We start from the raw sequence: 19,323 nt of genomic DNA on the forward strand, positions 1-19,323 counted from the left end.
TTTCTTTTATGAATTCCTGTGACACTTATTCTGTGCCATCAACTGGCATCTAAACACATATGTATTAGCTTGTTAGCACTGCTGTAACAAAGTACCACAGACTGGGTGCTTCAAACAATAGAAACGTATTTTCTCACAGTTCTGGAGGCTAGAAGTCCAGGATGAAGGTATCAGCAGGGTTGGTCCCGGTTGTGAGGAAGTAATCTGTTTCATGCTGCTCTCCTAACTTCTGGTGGTTTGCTAGGAATATTTGGCATTTCTTGTAGATGGTGTTCTTCTTGTGTCTTCACATTGTATTCCCTCCATTTATGTCCTTTTCTCTTTACATGACATTCTTTTTATAAGGACATCAGGGATGCAATTCTGCTGTTCATCCAGTCAGTTGCAATTTCCTCCTCAGAATGTGATCTAGTGTTTAAAAATATGAATATGATAATATGTGATATTTGCCTTCTAGGCTGGCTTTATAATCTAACTTTCAGTAAGCTGCTATTTCATATTCTGCTGTTCTGCTTTTTATATTTCATTGAATTCTTTCACTCTTACCTGGACAGCCTTCCCATTCCTCTCTCATCCCCAACCACAACTAAACAGGTAATCAAAGATGGAAAATTCCTGGCTTTTAACTGAAATAAAAAAGGGAGGAAAAGAGGGAGGGAGGGAGAGAGGAAGGAAGAAAGGAAACAAAAAATGCCAAACCGTTACACAAGTGTAAGGCTCTGTAGGATATATGACATGATCTTTTGTCTTCCTACTCAGCCAGACGAAATAAAAATGTCAAGCACTAGAGGAGTGTGGTGAGTTGAACGGTAGCCCCCTGAGAGGTATGTCTACATCCTAATCCCCAGAACCAGCTAATTTTACCTTATTTGGAAAAAGGATCTTTGCAGATGTAATTAAGGACCTTGGATTGAAGAGATCATCTGGATCATCCCTGTGGGCCCTAAATCCAATGACAAGTGTCTTTATAAGAGACACAGGGAGGAGATTTAACAGATACAGAGGAGAAGGGAATGTGGAGATGGAGGCAGAGATTGGAGTGATGTGGTCACAAGCTAAGGAAGCCAAAGAATGCCAACAGCCACCAGAAGCTGGAAGAGGCAAGGAAGGATTCTCCCCTAGAGCTTGTAGAGGGAATGTGGCCCTGATGATGTCTCCATTTCAGACTTGGAGCCACAAGAACAGTGCGAAGATACATTTCTGTTGTGTTAAGCCACCCAGTTTGTGATAATTTATAATAGCAGCCAGAGGAAAGTACAGAACACAGGGAGAGCTAGGAGAAGGACCAGATGGACTTAATAGAATCAATATCAAAGTTCAGAGCCCAGGACATCCCTTCTTTTCACACCCCATGCACTGAGCAACCAAGTGCCAAAGAGCCTCTGGAAGACAAGTTTATACGCATTTATATCAGGTGTGTCTAGGAGCTTTCTGAGGATGCTTTGATTTCAGATTCCTGGCCTCCAGAACTGTGCAATGATCTCAGTTGCACATTTTCTAATTGCTATATGTTTGGGGCAAAGGAAAGACAAAAAGTTATCTAATGGATGGCTGTTGCATAGTCACTTTGCTATGATAATAATTTATGTATGGCTGTTTTCTATTACTCAGCAAAAAATGTGTTTAATTGTACATGTTCAAGACTACAAAAACCATCTACAGAACCTAACTCATTGCCTCCTAGAAATTCTATAAAACAGCTCATTAAGGCATGTGGGAAAACAGACAAGGCACACAAAAGAGAAATAGTAAAGCAATATGTGATTGGGTACAAAATACCATTCACAACCTATGGAACTGTTAAAAGATCGATTAAGAGCAAGTACATTTTCACAGTGGAAGGCCCTTTGGGGGAGTAGTAAAGAGAAAGGAACTGAGTTTCCCTATGATCATCTACAAGTTTTCAGGACAGAAATAGAATTCTAGGATTTGACCATATGTTTTCTGCATGTGAGCCAGTTCTCTATAACCTGTGTATTTAAATTTAATACCATTCACAAATATTTATTGTAATGGATGCTAGAGAAACATAGCTGAGTAAAATAATCTCTAACTCAAGGAATTTACAATTGGGGGCAGCAGGGAGAGATATATAAGGAAATAATTGTTTTGATGGAATAAGCTCTATAATACAGCAGGTCCTCCAATAACATCGTTTCGTTGAAGGTCCTTTTGTTATAACATTGATGAGGGGGGAAAAAATCAATTATCGCTGGGACCACTGTCTGTTTGCCTGCTCTTCCCCAAGTCTGCAGTGAGTTTTCTCCAGAGACTCTGGTTTCCTCCCACATCCCAAAGACGTGCACGTTGGGTAATTTGGGGTGTCTAAATGGTTCCAGTCTGAGTGTGGATGCGGGTGTGAGTGTGCCCTGCAATAGAGGGGTGCTGTTCAGGTTGGGTTCCCAACCGCCACCCTGAACTGGAATAAATGGGTTGGAAAATAATTTTCTTACTTATTTTTATTAATCTTTATTAACTATATATATGGCTCATATTTATTTCAATGTTTAATATTATAAGTGTTTGGGATCTTTATTTAGAAATTTGGTGATGTTTTTGTGACCAGAAATATATAGACGGAGCTTAACTCTTATTTTTGTCAATTAGCCTAGATAGTAAACTTGGTTTCATTTTACCTCCTTTTGCTTAAAGACATAATGTTAAGTGAAGGACCTACACAGAGTCTTATCAGGACATGGGTGAAGGAGCAACAATTGTGGTCGGTGGCTGTGGGGGAAAGTTGCAAAGACAATCTGACGTTTAAGCTCGTTTACCTAGTGAGCAGGCCGCCACCGTGCCGGTGAAACCTAATCCGCTGCGTGAACCAGGGCTGGGGCAGCGTTTTAACCCGGCACCCAGCTGTCCACGCACCCAGCCAACCCCGGGCCTCCGTCTCCGACAGCCGCTGAAGGTTGGCTTTGCTGCCGCGTGGGGGCGCCGTAGCCTCGCGCCTCCCGGGCCCTTCCGTTTCCGGGCACCGGGTCCAGCGCCGCCATCGCCGCGGGGCGTCTAGCGGCCCGGCGCGCCCCCTCCTCCGCGCGCCGCGAATCGGTGGCGGCTCCCGTCACCGGGGCAACCGCGGCGCCTCCTCCGCGCCGGCTGGGATCGTCTCTCCGCGCCATTTTCAAACTGCCCTAGCGCCGGAGCCGGTGTTTGGGGCGGAGGATCCTGCGAGGGAGGCAGGTTCCAGGGCGATGTGGACGCAGGCGGAGGGAGCGGCGGCGGGAGCTGCGAGTGAGTGTGATCCCGGGGCGGTGGGGCCGGAAAGGTCGGCGGCGCCATCGCTGCCCCGAGCGGTCCCCAAGGGCCGGGTGTTGCGGGGAGGGAGGCCGCGCGGCGGCTGGAGGAAGTGGGGCCGGGCGGGGCGCGGAGACTCCTCGCCGGCTCTGCCGCCGACACCCCTTCCCTTCTCCGCCCGACCGCGAAGCAGCTGGAGCTCCCCGATTGCCTCCTGCGCTGCTCGCCACGGTGACTGCGGGCCCTGCAGACCGGCCAGCTACTGACTGATGGGTTGATTTAAAAGTTAAAATGCCTTCTTCGTGTAAGAATCTTGCTTGTGCTTTATAAACACAGAAATGCCCCCAAAGTCAGTACGAGAGCCATTTGTTAACCTTTGAAAGCATCCCCGCTACCTGCCAGTCTCTACTATTTGAAGGAAGGACTCCGAGGCCACCTCAGTTAAGGTTGTGTTTTGGTTTTGGTTTTAGCCTCTGTGCATGCATACGCACAGGATACGTTAGTAAAATAAGATGTACTGGCTTTCAGACGTCAACACCCCAGAGTTAAGTAGGTGGATAATTCTAAACACGCTGCGTGGGGGACCTACAAACCTAACCGTTTCTCTTGTTTTGCTGGAAACTTTCAGTATAGCCACACTGTTGGATGATGGAGGTGGCGCCTGGGGCTGGAGACAGTAGACCCATGGGTGGGGAAAGCCCAATATATGTTTGTTTTTGTCCTTGGGAGGATTTTCATCTGTTTCATCCGTCCTGGGTGGTGATTTTTATTTTTTATTTTTTTGCTTCATTTCCCCCGCCTCCCGGCCTCTTGTCTCTCTGCAGGATGTGAGGCAGTATTATTTCTGAGTATCCCAAGTTGGTACCAGACTTGAGTGGTGAAGCCCTGCTATTAATAGTTCTTGGTTTGACAGGTGTATTTCTGATATCTCCAGCAGTTTCTCTAAAACACTCTGCATCAGTCAGGTCCTTCTGTGGAAGGAACTTAGAAAGTCTAAAGGGGTGACAGTTGAAGAAGAGGTTAGGGAGAGTACGGAAGAAGAAAGATTTGTAGAAAGGACTAATCAAGGAGAGGTACTAACGGAGAAGTGGTTTTGTCCGTTGAGGTGGTGTGGTACAGAAACCTGAGAGCTGGACCAGGACGCAGGAGACCTGACTGCCCACCTACTGTGTGGCTCTGTGGTTTGGGAGAGTTGAGGCAGCCTTTCCTCATCTTGGAATAATAGGGAGGAGGTCGTTTGCCTCATCTTCCTGACCTGTTAGTTGCGAGGATCAAATTTTGCATGTATTCACTTGTGTTCATGGTTTTTAAATTGTGAAGAACAATAGAGATATAAAGCAATGTTTTTTATTTGGTTTAGAGGTACTAGGATTCTATTTGCCTGGGAAAGGTTAGAAAAGAGCAAAGTTTCTAAAGAAGTGATCTTTGGATAAGTACATATTAGGGCAGGTTCATAGAGAATATATTCATAAATGTTTTAAAAGACAAGGGATAAAAACCTGTGCAGAGATACGTGTTTGTGTCTTTTTTATAATTGAAGTAAAATTTACATGGTGAAACACACAGATCATAAGTGTACTATTTGAAAAGCTTTGATAAATGTGTACAATTGTGTAACCACTACTCCAATCAACATAATATTTTCATCACCCCAGAAAGTTCCCTCTTAACCCAGTCAATCTCCACACACCCATCACCCCCCAACCCCCCACTGCTGTTCTCATTTCGGTCCACATATTTTAATTTTGCCTGTTCTTGAACTTTGTGTACATAGAATAATACAGTATATTTATCTGGTTTCTATTGCTAAAATAATGTTCAAATTCATCTGTGTGGTTGACATGTATCTATAGCTCCTTCCCTTTTATTCCTGAGTAGTATTACGTTGTATAAATATATCATAGTTCATCCTGTTGTTGACAGATATATAGGTTGTTTCCAGTTTGGGGCTATTATGAATAAAACTGCTGTGAATATTCTTTTGTGGATGTTTATTTTCATTTCCTTGAGTAAAATACCTGGGAATAAAATTACAGAGTTATAGAGTATGTTTAAATTTATAAGAAATTGCTAGACATTTTCCACAGTGATTTTATACTCTACTGGGCAGTTAAAGATTCCAGTTGCTCCAAATCCTTGGCAACATTTGATATTGTACTTCTAATTTTAGCCATTCTAGTATGAGTGAAATTTTACCTCACTGTGGTTTTCATTTGTATTTTCCTAATGACTAATGGTGTTAAGCATCTTTTCATATGATTATTCCCATTCAGGTATCTTTTGCGAGGTGCCTGTTCAAATCTTTAGCCCATTTTCTTACTGGGTTGTTTGTCTATATTAAGAGTTAAATTGTAAGAGTTCTTTGTATATTCCATATACAAATCCTTTGTTAGATATTATGAATAATTTCTCCCATTCTTGTTTGCCTTTTTGTTTTCTTAATGGAATACTTTGAGGAACAGACATTTTTTAATTTGATGAAATCTAATTTATCAAGTTTGTCTTTTATATTTAGTGCTTTTAAAAGAGGCTTGTCAGGATTCTCTGCCTACCTCAGGTTCAGGAAAATATTCTTTGTTTTCTTTTAGAATCTTTATCGTTTTAACTTTTACGGAGTAGGTTTATGGGGAGTTACTTATTTTAATGAAACAACGTGAATATCATAAGTATTCAGTTTAAATCAATCTAAACATTCCAGAAATCTGCCTACCTAAAGAGAAAAAGGAATTGCTTTCTAGTAAAAGAATTGTTCTTTTTTTTTTAATATATAATTTTATTAGTTTCAGGTGCACAAGACAAAGCAATACTTAGACGTTTATCATTTATATCCCTCACACTGTGTGAACCCCCCTCCCACCATCCACTATCCCTCTGACATCGCACACAGCCATTACATTTCCACTGTCTCTATTCCTAATGCTGTACTCCGCTTCCTGTAACCATATACATACATATATATACATATACATACATATATATATATAAAATTATGGTTGGCATTCATTATTGTTCAGCTTCAGGTGTACCGTGCAGAGATCAGGCATCTACATCATCCCTGAGGTGGTCTCCCAAATGGGACACATGTCCATAGGATACCCTACAAAATCTTTACATTGTTGATTACGTTCCCCAAATTAATTTTCAAAACCCAGTGGCCATCTTGTGGTTACTGACTATTTTCTAAACCCCTCACCTTCCCCCTACCCCCACCCCCCCGCCCCTCTAGCAACCCTCAGTTTTTCCTCTATGTCTCCAAAACTGTTTCTGATTAGTTCATTCACTTATTCTTTTCTTTAGATTCCGCATTTAAGTGAGATCATACGGTATTTGTCTTTCTCTGTCTGACTTATTTCACTTAACATAATGTTCTCTAGGTCCATCCATGTTGTTGCAAATGGTAAGATTTCTTTCTTCTTTATGGCTGCGTAATACTCCATTGTATAAATGTACCACAGTTTCTTAATCCAGTCATCTACCGATGGGCATTTCGGTTGTTTCCATGTCTTGGCTATTGTGTATAGTGCTGCAATAAACATAGGAGTGCATAAAGATTTTTGAATTGGAGTTTTGGATTTCTCCGGATAGGTACCTAGGAGTGGGATTGCTGGATCATAAGGTAGTTCCATTTTCAGAGTTTTGAGATACCTCCATACTGTTTTCCATAGTGGCTGCACCAGTCTGCATTCCCATCAACAGTGCACAAGCGTTCCCTTTTCTCCACATCCTCGCCAGCACTTGTTGTTTGTTGATTTATTGATGATAGCCATCTTGACTGGGGTGAGGTGGTATCTCACTGTGGTTTTTATTTGCATTTCTCTGATGGTTAGTGAGGTTGAGCATTTCTTCATATGTCTGTTTGCCATCTGTATGTTCTTTTTAGAAAAATGTCTCTTCATGTCCTCTGCCCATTTTTTAATTGGGTTGTTTGTTTTTTTGTAGTTGAATTGAGTGAGTTTTTTATAAATTTGTGATATTAACCCCTTATCAGATATATCATTGGCAAATATCTTTTCCCATTCAGTAGGATCCCTTTTTGTTTTATTGATGATTTCCTTTGCTGTGAAAAAGCTTTTTAGTTTGATGTAATCCCACATGTGTTTTTTTTTCTCTTACTTCCCTCGCTCGAGGGGATATATCAGTAAAAATCTTACTCCGGGTGATGTCTGTGAAGTTTCTTCCTATATTTTCTTCTAGGAATTTTATGGTTTCAGATCTTACATTTAAGTCTTTAAGCCATTTTGAATTTATTTTTGTATATGGTTTAAGGAGGTGGTCCAGCTTCATTTTTTTGCATGTGTCTTTCCAGGTTTCCCAGCACCATTTATTGAATAGACTGTCTTTACCCCACCGTACATTCTTGCTTCCATTGTCGTAGATTAAATGGCCATATAGGCATGGATTTATTTCTGGACTCTCTATTCTGTTCCATTGATCTATGTGTCTGTTTTTATGCCAGTACCATGCTGTTTTGATTACTGTAGCCTTGTAGTATAATTTGATGTCAGTATTGTTATACCTCCCACTTTGTTCTTATTTCTCAAGATTGCTGAGGCTATCTGGGGTCTTTTATGGTCCCATATAAATTTTAGGATTATATGTTCTATTTCTGTGAAAAATGTCATTGGTAGTTTGATAGGAATTGCGTTCAATATGTATATTGCCTTAGTAGTATGGACATTTTAACTCTATTAATTCTTCCTATCCATGAACATGGTATGTGTTTCCATCTATTTGTATCTTCTTTCATTTGTTTCTTCAGTGTCTTATAATTTTCTGAGTATAGATCTTTTACTTCTTTGGTTAAATTTATTCCCAGGTATTTTATAGTCTTTGGAGCAATTGTAAATGGGATTGCTTTTTAAATTTCTCCTTCTGATGTTTTATTATTGGTATATACAAATGCAACTGATTTCTGAATATTAATTTTGTATCCTGCTATTTTACTAAATTCATCTATCAGCTCTAATAGTTTCTTGGTGGAGTCTTTAGGGTTCTCTCTATATAGTATCATATCATTTGCATATGACAGTTTTACTTCCTCCTTACCGATTTGGATGTCTTTTCTTTTTCTTGTCTGATTGCTGTGGCTAGAACTTCCAACACTATGTTGAATAGAAGTGGAGAAAGTGGGCAACCTTGCCTTGTTCCTGATCTTAAGGGGAATGGTTTTAGCTTTTCCCCATTGAGTATGATGTTAGCTGTGGGTTTATCATATATGGCCTTTATTATGTTGAGATATGATCCCTCTATTCCCACTTTCTTAAGGATTTTTATCATAAATGGCTGCTGGATTTTATCAAATGCTTTTTCTGCGTCTATTGACATGATCATGAGATTTTTATTTTTCATTTTATTAATGTGGTGTATCACATTAATTGATTTGCGGATGTTGAACCACCCTTGCATACCAGGAATGAATCCCACTTGATCATGGTGTATGATCTTTTTAATGTATTGCTGAATTCTGTTCGCTAGTATTTTGTTGAGGATTTTTGCATCTATGTTCATTAGCGATACCGGCCTGTAGTTTTCTTTTTTTGTGGTGTCTTTGTCTGATTTTGGGATCAGGGTGATAGTGGCTTCGTAAAGTGTTTGGGAGTCTTCCCTCCCTCTGGATTTTTTGGAAGAGCTTGAGGAGAATAGGTGATAATTCTTTTTTGAACGTTTTGTAAAATTCACCTGTAAAGCCATCTGGTCCAGGGCTTTTGTTTGTTGGGAGATTGTTGATTACTGATTCAATTTCCCTGGTGGTAATCAGTCTATTCAGGTTTTCTGTTTCTTCTTGAGTTAGCCTTGAAAGGTTGTACGCCTCTAGGAAATTGTCCATTTCTTCCAGATTGTCAAATTTGTTGGCATACAGTTGCTCATAGTAATTTCTTAAAATTTTTTGTATTTCTGCGGTGTCTGTTGTCAGTTCTCCTCTTTCATTTCTGATTTTATTAATTTAGATCCTCGCTCTCTTTTTTTTAATGAGTCTGGCTGCAGGTTTGTCAATTTTGTTTATCTTCTCTAAGAACCAACTCTTGGATGCATTGATCTTTTGTATTGTTTTTCTGGTTTCTATTTCATTTATTTCCACTCTGATTTTTATTATCTCCTTCCTTGTACTCCCTTTGGGCTTATTTTGTTGTTCTTTTTCCAGATCCCTTAAGTGTGAAGATAAACTGTTGGTTAGTGATGTTTCTTGTTTCGTTAGGTAGGCCTGCAATGCTATGAATTTCCCTCTTAGGACTGCTTTCGTGGCATCCCATAGATTTTGGGTCGTCGTATTTTCATTTTCGTTTAAGAATTGTTCTTTATTATCATGAAACAATAATGTTAACTATCATAATAAAATGATGTTTCACTCTTTTCTTTTAGGACTTTAATTTTTGGAAGTGAATAAAACCAGTTTTGGAAGACAAGATGACTACAGCTGCAGAAAGAAAGTATATTAATATTAGAAAAAGATTGGATCAGTTGGGATACCGCCAGACTCTGACAGTGGAGTGTTTACCTTTGGTAGAAAAACTTTTCAGGTAAAGATGAAAATACAGTTCTAAACCTGTATGATCCTTAATCCCATTTATCTAGTTTCTGATTAACTTCATGCTTCAGTAAAGAAATGGGTAGATTTTTGAAAAGTTTAGATTATCTGAAGCTCATCTATTTATCTTAGATCCTAGTCCCCTGTGTTCAGTTCATGGCCTCTACATTGCAAAACTCCATGGGTCACCATTCACACTATACTATTCAAAGTAAACATGTCTGAGTGTTTTTCCTGTGAATAGAATTGTAGTTTTTTATGTGGTTTTCTGATATAGTTGGGAGTTCTATGTCTGCATCACTCGTCTTTAATTACTATTAATAATGGTTCTCTAATATGTGGTTGGTCATTTCTTTAGCTGTCACATGTTACCTTAACTGAAAGATTCTTTGTGATTTTCATTTTTTTCCACATGAGTTCTGTTATTGTGGTTTGAGACTTGGAGCCGGGACATTGCTTATCAAGTTTTTGCAGTAGGACTATAAAAAATGATAATGGAAAAGAAAGAATGGCTGAAAGATATTTTGTGGTCTTTATTATAGCCTTCAAACCCTTCCTGATTTAGTCCCTACAGCTTCATCTCCCATGTATGGAACAACTTGAAGTTCCCTAAACGTATGTACACTCTTATCCTTGGTCTCTCCGTAGCTGTTCTATCTGCTGTAAAGTCCCTTCCTCCTCTCCTTCCTCCTTTGCAAACCCTTGGGTTTGGTTAGGTATATGGCCTGCAGGACTCTGTCATGTCTATTATGTGCTACCTTATTATTATCAAAAACTTCTTTTTGACTTCTCTTTAGATTCAAACTCCATGAGACTAGAGATTGACTTTATCACTGCTCTACCCAGGACAGGCTGCACACATAGTTGGCACTGAAATATTTGTTGAGTTTATCACGTAGTATTATAATTTTTTGATAAACTGGCAGTAGATTATAACCTCCATGATAATGGGTTCTTCATTGTGTTCCCCGCTCAGTGAATATTGTTGGAGTAATATGGTCTATGTTATTAGAGGTAAGGAACTGATTTTTATTGTTTTGTGTACCTGGCACTTGTCATACATCAGGCACTCAATAAATATTTGCTGAATGAACAAATAAATGTCACAGATTCCACAGCATAAGGTGACTAATTGTACATGGGGGATGAGCCACAGGGGAGATTCAAAGATGATTCTAACTGTATATATATTTCATAACTTTTAATCAATCTTGTTTGGAAAAATTGTTGAATACTTCTTGGTACCTTGAAAGACTCCTAGAGATTTTGTTTGTTTTTCAGTTTCAGCTCACTTAGCATTAACATATTTAAGCCTTTTTAGAAATAATTTTTAGTGATGGGAAAGTTAATGGAATGTTTCCTTGCATTTACATTTTCTTTTGTTTGATTCTAGCGACCTAGTTCATACAACAGAAAGTCTTCGGAAGTCAAAATTATCTGCTGTGAAAGCTGAAAAAGAAAGTGCCAATTTTGATTTTGTTTTAGAACCTTATAAACTTGAAAACGCAAGATTGAGCAGGGAAAATAATGAATTATACCTGGAATTAATGAAACTGAGAGAACAATCAGCTCAACACATTAAAGGTAAAATTTAGTGATTTTTAAAATGCAGTATTTTGCTCTTTTCATTTTTTATATAGGAAAGGCTAGTGTAATGTTATTTTTTTTTACTAGGCAAAGAACTTTATTAACCTTTGTTTCAAACTTTATTCCCAAGCTTCTTCACCTTAATTAGCTGCAAAGAATGATTTGTGTATAAGCAAAAACTGAAAAGAGCTGCATTGTGCAAGGGGCTTGGGCTTAAAAATATTACAGATCGAGATTTTTATCAGATGCATGAACAAAATTTTAAAAAGCAGTCATAGTATAAAATCACACCTCCCAGTAACTTCTTCAAGTTTTATCTTGACTCAATTCAGTGTGCTTCATTCTTGGAAGCCTCATCAGAATTCTCCACAAGATCTGGAACGTCATCATCATCTTCTCCATTAGCAAAGTGGTGCTTTTCCATCCCAGACTGTTTGGTCAGGGCTTCGGCCAGTCTTCTTAAACTAGTGAGACTGTCTGCACCGAGCTGGTTGAAGATGCCAGGTAGCATTTCTGTCAGCTGCTTGGTCTCAGCTGGCCTGTCTGTAATGGTGAGAGTGTTCACTGCCAGAGAGGCCTGAACGTTAGGGTTTTAAAATAGATCACTGTTCCTTGGTTTGTGAACATACCCACCTCTTCACACCAGAGATATTGTTTACCCCTAATTTCTTTAAGCAGAACTGAAGTTTTTCATTATCTGCTGTAGGTATTCTGTGAACCACCTTTCTGCGAGCATTTCCTTTCCCACCATTGTGCACTTGTGCCTGTAGTTGGGCAAGTTTCTCCTGGTTCATGATAGTTTCTTTCATCTTGTGGGAGAGGAAAGTCCACCCCATGGTGGGAACTAGGGTTGGTGCTCTGGGGGTCTTGGACAGACCAGCTGAGAATAAGCACACACACTGGGAATGCAAGATGGCAGCTAGAGGAGGCTAGTCTAATTTTAAACTATTGATTAGTAAATGTGAGAGTCTTGCTACAGTTCTTGAAATTCTATAGGATGTGTTGAAGTGTTCGCAAGAAGTGAAATGAATTTTCATTTCGTATCTGTATTTGTCTCCACTATATCTGGATTAAATTTTTAGGTTTACAATTGGTATAGAAAATACTAAATGTTGGAACTGAGGAAATGTTCTTGAAACTTTTGGTTTTCCCTTGTTAAAAATAGGAGGAATACAGTGAGTTGAAAGCCATGTATCATTCTGATTCCTTAATTCTCCATCTTTGAGCTAGAAGATAATAGAATGATTTCAAAAATACTGGTCAAAGGGTAATTATATGGCTATCTTATAAATTCTTGTATTCAGTAGAAAGCCCTGTCTAAAACCTGGCATGAATTCATAAACCCTTAGTTTCATACCCAATCAAAAAGGGTCAGCCTGAAACTAATGAAAAAGAGGGGGAGAGGGGTCAAAAGCCATGGTTTATATTAGTCTCATATAGCAGAAGAGAAATAATTTCCTTTTGTGCTTAATGACTCATCTGCAGTTTTGTTAATAGTGGTAGAAAAGGTAGTAGCCTTTCAAACAAAGCATGTATAAGAATCAGCCTTTCAAATCGATGTGACTTTTTTGTGTTTTGTGAAATGGAAGAACTTCATAGATTCCTTGATTTGTAAAATAGTCTTTGAATCTTTTAAGAGTTGAAAACTTCTTTGAAGAAGTGCGCACGTGAAACAGCTGATCTGAAATTCTTAAATAACCAATATGTTCATAAACTCAAACTTTTGGAGAAAGAAAGCAAAGCTAAGAATGAAAAAATTCAACAACTTCAAGAAAAGAATTTTCATGCTGTCGTACAAACTCCGGGTAAGTCTGTACCTTCTCAAAACAAATTATACACAGCTAATCTTTTAAAGATATTTAAACTATTGACAGAAATAGGACTTTGGATTTTCATGCTTAGACTTTAGTATCTGAAAAAATATATCTGGATAGTCACATAAACATTTTGATTTATTTCTGAATATCCAGATAGTATTTTTCACATGAGCTCAGAAACTTATTTAGTAACAGCTTCTTAAATGTAAGAAGTCTAACTTCAGTGCCCAGGGCTTTATTTACTTAATCATTATTTTAAAGTCTATTTCTTCTTCTCCTCCTCCTTCTTCTTGTTATAAAAGTAATCCATACTCAAAGAATTTGGAAATATTATACTTTCTTAGTTTATTTTACTATTTTTAGCTTTATGCTCAGTAGTTCTCAAGCAAGAGAAAAGAAATGATGGGACATATCCAAGTTGATGGTTGTCAAGGCGTAAGTTTGGTGGAAGAGTGTCTAGTACTAGTGACTGTCGTTAAGATGTGTGAACCATGGGATCAAGATTATAGAAGTAAGTGAGGAGTAAGAAAGTGCAGATTATGAGACTAAGTAGCGACTGAGGGGTTAAAGAGCATAGTGAGGACCAATAGTAATTTGCTCAGAATTAAGATTGTGATCGAAGGGAGTTGAAGAACTAGAAGCTGACACAGTTCTGAATGGTGATAAAGTCCAAGCACAGTCATGCTGTGTGCTTGAAGCTGAGGGGAGAGGAGACTCATGAGAGTTGACAGATTAGGAACTGAAAGGCCAGGGTGAGGGAAAATTAGTGGGGCTCTAGATTTCAGGAAATGAGATGGAAAGACAGACTGTGAGCCAAAGGTAGAAAAGATGGGGATAAGTGGAAAGATCTCAGAAACAAGTAGATTGAGGAAAAAAAAGAGGATAATCAGATTTCCTGAGAAAAGAATGGGACAGATTCAAGAGAGATTCAGGAGGTGTAATCTCAAGAATTTAGTGACTGAATGTGGTAGACTTGGGAAGTAGAGGAATTCTCAGATTTCTGTTTCGCATGAATTGGGGGGTGGATGATGGTGCTATTTCTTAAGCTAGAGAATGTGGGAGGCGGAGCAGGAGTCTACTTTTGGATGTGTTGTGTGTTATACCCCTGGAACATTCACATTGAAATTTGTAGTGTTCAGTGGAATAGGTAGCTCTGTTCTCAAAGTGGGGTCCCAAATGGAGATTCAAATTTGGAATCGGGCCAGTCCAGTGGCTCAGGTGGTTGGAGCTCCGTGCTCCTAACTCCGAAGGCTGCCGGTTCGATTTCCACATGGGCCAGTGGGCTCTCAACCACAAGTTTGCCGGTTTAACTCCTCGAGTCCCGCAAGGGATGGTGGGCTCCATCCCCTGCAATTAAGATTGAACACGGAACCTTGAGCTGAGCTGCCGCTGAACTCCCGGGTGGTTCAGTTGGTTGGAGCACGTCCTCTCAACCACAAGGTTGCCGGTTCGACTCCCGCAAGGGATGGTGGGCTGTGCCCTCTGCAACTAGCAACGGCAACTGGACCTGGAGCTGAGCTGCGCCCTCCACAACTAAGATTGAAAGGACAACAACTTGACTTGGAAAAAAATCCTGGAAGTACACACTGTTCCCCAATAAAGTCCTGTTCCCCTTCCCCAATAAAATCTTTTTAAAAAGACAAAAACAAACAAACAAAAAATTTGGAATCATTGGTGTATCATAGGAATTGAAACTATGGATGTGGTAGGAATTATCTAGTAAGATTATATAGTCTGGGAAGAAAGGAGAACCAAAAATCCTAGGGAAGTTGGCATTTGAGGGACTGATGGATGAAGAGGATCTTTGAAAGATCTTTGAGGAGCAACCAAGGAAGAAAACCTGTAGGCAAGGGAAGAAGAAAATGGTTCATCTTGTTTAGTGTGTATCTACAAGTAGGTTGTTTAAATACTTTTGACTCAGTTGCTTCATCTTCAAAACAAGAGCATATACAAAATTTGTTAGGATTCTAATGAAGACAAATTGTGGGTTATGTTTTTCTTTGTGAGGATCAATGAGTTTTTTATATACATGTCTAATCTTGGCTGGATGCTGGGAAAGGTAAATTATCCATGTGGTTTGGAGCAAGACAGGATATATTTATTCATAAAAAAAGTTACTTGTGTTAGTTTTAAGGATAATTAAGAAAGCATTCTCCACTAATTCAGGTTATAGCATGATTGTATATTACAGATGATATTCCATGATATACTAATTTTACTACTTAAAATTTCAGTTATCTGCGCTTTTGGCATTGCTTACTAAGCCTGTGTGTTTTAGTTCTCATTGCCTTAAGCTCCTCAGTTGACAGTTTTCTGCTGGTGGTGACTTCGTGAGCTCATAACAGTGACCACCACCACAAGGCACACTCAGCTTCTAATCTTGCCAATGACTGGTCCCCATCTAGTGGTGGAACAGATTAAGTCTGGGCATACATGCCAAGCGTGCAGAAAAAAAAACTCGTTTTATAACCAAGTCTTGCTGAGATTTTTAGGGAGGCATTGTTTTTTGTTTTTTGTTTTTTTTATTGGTTTCAGGTGTACAAAACAATGTAATTGTTAAACATTTACACCCCTCACAAAGGGATAATCCCTCTCTCCCAATCTACTACCCCTCTGACATCGTACATAGCTATTACAATACCATTGATTCTGTTCCCCGTGCTGTACTCCATATCCTGTGACTATATATATATGTATATATATTAAATTATCGTTGGCATTCAGTATTATTCAGCTTCAGCTTCAGGTGTACACTGCAGTGGTCAGGCATCTACACCGTCCATGAAGTGGTCTCCCTAATAAGACAAGTACCCATCTGACACCCTACAGAATCTTTATGACATTGATTATATTCCCCAAACTGTCTTTCATATCCCTGTGGCAATATCGTGGTTACCAATTTGTGCTTTCTAATCCCCTCACCTTCCTCATCCCCACCCCACTCCCATATAGCAACCATGAGTTTTTCCTCTGTATCTTTGAGTTTGCTTATTTATTCTGTTCTTTAGATTCCACATATAAGTGAGATGATAAGGTATTTGTCTTTCTCCGTCTGACTTATTTCACTGAGCTTAATGTTCACTAGGTCCATCCATATTGTTGCAATGATAAGGAAGACACTGTTTAGTTCAAGATCAGGGTGGGTATTTGTACCTGAGGGAGGAAATATTTTATTGATACGTAATATGAGCTACAGACATACTTTATAACAAAAAGGCTAACCTCTGGAATATTTAATTCTAAGACAATGGTTTTGTTTCTTTTTGAGTTTTTGAAATACACATTTGTTTTTTTAGGTGGTAAGAAAAGAAGTATTGCTTTTAGGCGCCAGCGTATGCAAATTGACGAGCCAGTCCCTCCCTCTGAAGTCAGTTCCTATCCAGTTCCCCAGCCAGATGACCCTTACATTGCAGACCTTCTGCAAGTGGCTGATAACAGGTGCATTAAATCATTTTTTGCTTGTTAGCTTTTAGGTAATTGATCACTTGATGAACTAAATTTCTTGATAGTAGGGCTTTTGTCTTAACTGTTGTATCTCCCATGCCTAACACAGAACTTTGCTCAGCATTCAGTCAATGCTTTCTGAATATATTCTGAATATAGAATGTTTTTACTTGTTTTGAAACTTTGATTTCAGATAGATCATATACCTGATGTTTCTGTCCATATTAGCTTTACAACAGTTTAGTGCCATTTAGACCTGTGAGTATTTCAGTGGAGTTGCTTTGACATTTAGTTTCATCTCCCCAGTAAAGTTATCTTTTACAGGACTCTGTGACTTCAGATTCACATCAAATGCCAGTGGACATGGATAGATTTGTAACTGGCTTTGAAATTCTTGCTTCACGATTCTCTAGCTCTGTACGTTTGTATTTGCTTAAAATGGAATCAGATATAAATTCCGTTTTAATTTCAAGTTCATTAAGCTTTCTAGGAAAGGCACTATATAAGTGTTCTGGGGATGGAAAGATGGGCAAGAGAGTATTGCTGCTTTTGAGAAGCTTACAATCCAGTAGTCAAGATGAGACAAGAGAAATACACAAAATGCCATTAAGAAAATTGTAAGGGGTTCAAAGGAGCAAGACAGCACTAGTGACAGCCTCTATGGTCATAGCTGGAGAAACATTTTAAAATAAGGAATGCAGAGGTGGGTATAGCTGGTGCAGATCACTTTTAATTTTGTAGATTATGCAGACAATATGGGGGAGTTTTCCCACTTTGTTAATGTCAATATAACAATTTAAAAAAGTACTTTGGTTGAGGTACTGATTAGGATCTCTTAGGTCGGTTATTCTCACACTATTATGTTCCTGTATTTATATAGTTATTTGACCTTAACTGTGAAATATTTTGCATTTTGTTTTGTTACAGTTATAATGTAGGACTTGTCAGGCAATGTGTTAGTATTTAAGGAGGTTTTTGGCTGCATATGTATCATTTACTCTCTTTTTCTCCTTACCATTTTTCTCTCAAACCATTATAGTGGCATTAGTCTCTTGATTATCTTATTTGTTTTGATTTGCAAGTGCACATTTTGTTCGTATTCAGTCATTCCTGCTTATATATGAATGCAGTTGCATATGTACTCTTCTCCTAAACCTAGATTAGTAGAAAATGTTGGTTTCAGTAGTAGCACAGACGAACTGGGTCCAGCGTCATTACTCCATCCATGGAAAATCTCTCCTAAAAGACCTGGCTTCAGGCTTTATCTTTCCATATGAAAGTGATTGTGTCATATATATGTTAATACTTGGCAAGGTTGGATGTAGTACAAATATATTTGGGCAATTGTAGATATCAGGTAATTTGGACAAATCTTGATTTTGTTAGAATTCACAAGGTCCAGAAAGGAGTAGCTTTTTTCCTAGTTGCTTGGAAAATTATAGTATTTCTCAATATTTTTCTTTTCTTTAGGATTACAGGACAGTTTATTAGAAAATACAGGATCAGTTAGGGTCAGAAAATACATTTAAGGCCCTTATTTCACTTATTAAGGTTGTGAATTTTGGACTATACCCTCAATTTCCTGAGCCTAAGAATTAGCAGCAGCATCTCAAAGAGTTGTCTTAAGGATCAAAATGCACTTGTAGGTATTTTATTGCATAAGGTATTGAATTTCAAATTATTTACCACTCAGTTTTTATCTGTTCTTATAAAATTAACTCTACAAGATGATATACTCTATTTATGCTTTAGTACAACACTTCACATAGTTCATTGAGAAATACAAAGTAGAGAATGTATAAAAGAATGTTTCTAGTTTTATTTCTTGTTATTTTGTGTTAACAAAAGTATATTGGCATTAGTTATGAATATATTTCAGAATTCAAGAACTTCAACAGGAAGTCCACCAGTTACAAGAAAAATTAGCAATGATGGAAAGTGGACTGAGAGATTATAACAAGCAGGTAGGATTTTCGTTTATTTGCATACTAGGGGTTGAGATGACTGCTATGATTGTGTATAGAATTGGGTTATATTGTTTGATATTACTGATACTGAGTTTTTACACAGCTTTTGTCTTTTTCATTAATTTCTTAATAGAGTTCATAGCTGGAATGGCTTAGATGGCGTTAGAGCAATTCCAGTCCATTCCCTTCATTATGCATTGAGGTGAATAGTAGTTTTTCATTTTATTACTTTGTTTTCTTTTAGGTGAATCATCTATTTCCCCAAATATAATTTTATAACCGTATTACTGTTTCCATCTCAGGAGGTATTTTATTGAAGTATGCTGTGCTTTATAATCATCTTTTTATTCAATTTTTTACTCTTACAGATTTTGTCAGTTTGAACATAAATTTCTTTGAAAGTTACTCTTCTGTGTTGCCATACTTTTTGTGTTTTCTCTGCAAGCTCTAGTGTCTCATAAAAGAATATTCTGAGGAAGCAGAGGAATTCATAGATACAGAGTTCGATCATAACCATACAAGCTTTGTTCTTTTATACTTTGTGTCTTTACTGAATGCTGATTTGGGTAATTACAGGTTTTCTTTCTTAATATGCTTACTGAAGTTTAAATTGGGTAACATGTTTTTCATTTTCATTTTTTTGGAGTGATGTGATCTGCACATGCAAATATAGATGTAACGTGTTGGTATAACTTTTGTTTGTAAAGTACTTTGAAGATGATTTGGATAAAAATTGAGTTAAAAG

The 19,323-nt window shown here is 38.3% G+C and overlaps 1 protein-coding gene and 1 pseudogene across 7 annotated transcripts in view; one reads left to right on the plus strand and one right to left on the minus strand.

The window, feature by feature from the left end:
- Window positions 1–2,996: 2,996 nt before the first annotated feature.
- The window catches only part of CEP135 (centrosomal protein 135), a 77,457-nt gene continuing 61,130 nt past the window's right edge, over window positions 2,997–19,323 (plus strand). The window contains exons 1-6 of one of the 7 annotated variants that reach the window (XM_088791035.1): window positions 2,997–3,234; window positions 9,598–9,755; window positions 11,157–11,347; window positions 12,988–13,155; window positions 16,464–16,605; window positions 18,491–18,575. In XM_088791035.1, the coding sequence (XP_088647161.1) occupies window positions 9,643–9,755; window positions 11,157–11,347; window positions 12,988–13,155; window positions 16,464–16,605; window positions 18,491–18,575 (699 nt within the window). In that variant the 5' untranslated portion in view covers window positions 2,997–3,234; window positions 9,598–9,642. The other 6 variants (XM_088791048.1, XM_088791050.1, XM_088791039.1 and 3 more) reach the window with 6 other exon arrangements.
- Window positions 11,364–12,959, minus strand: LOC109451722 (transcription factor BTF3 pseudogene; annotated as a pseudogene).

Source organism: Rhinolophus sinicus, chromosome 1, assembly GCF_057876585.1.
Source record: "Rhinolophus sinicus isolate RSI-liver-muscle chromosome 1, RSI-T2T, whole genome shotgun sequence".
Lineage (NCBI taxonomy): Eukaryota > Metazoa > Chordata > Mammalia > Chiroptera > Rhinolophidae > Rhinolophus > Rhinolophus sinicus.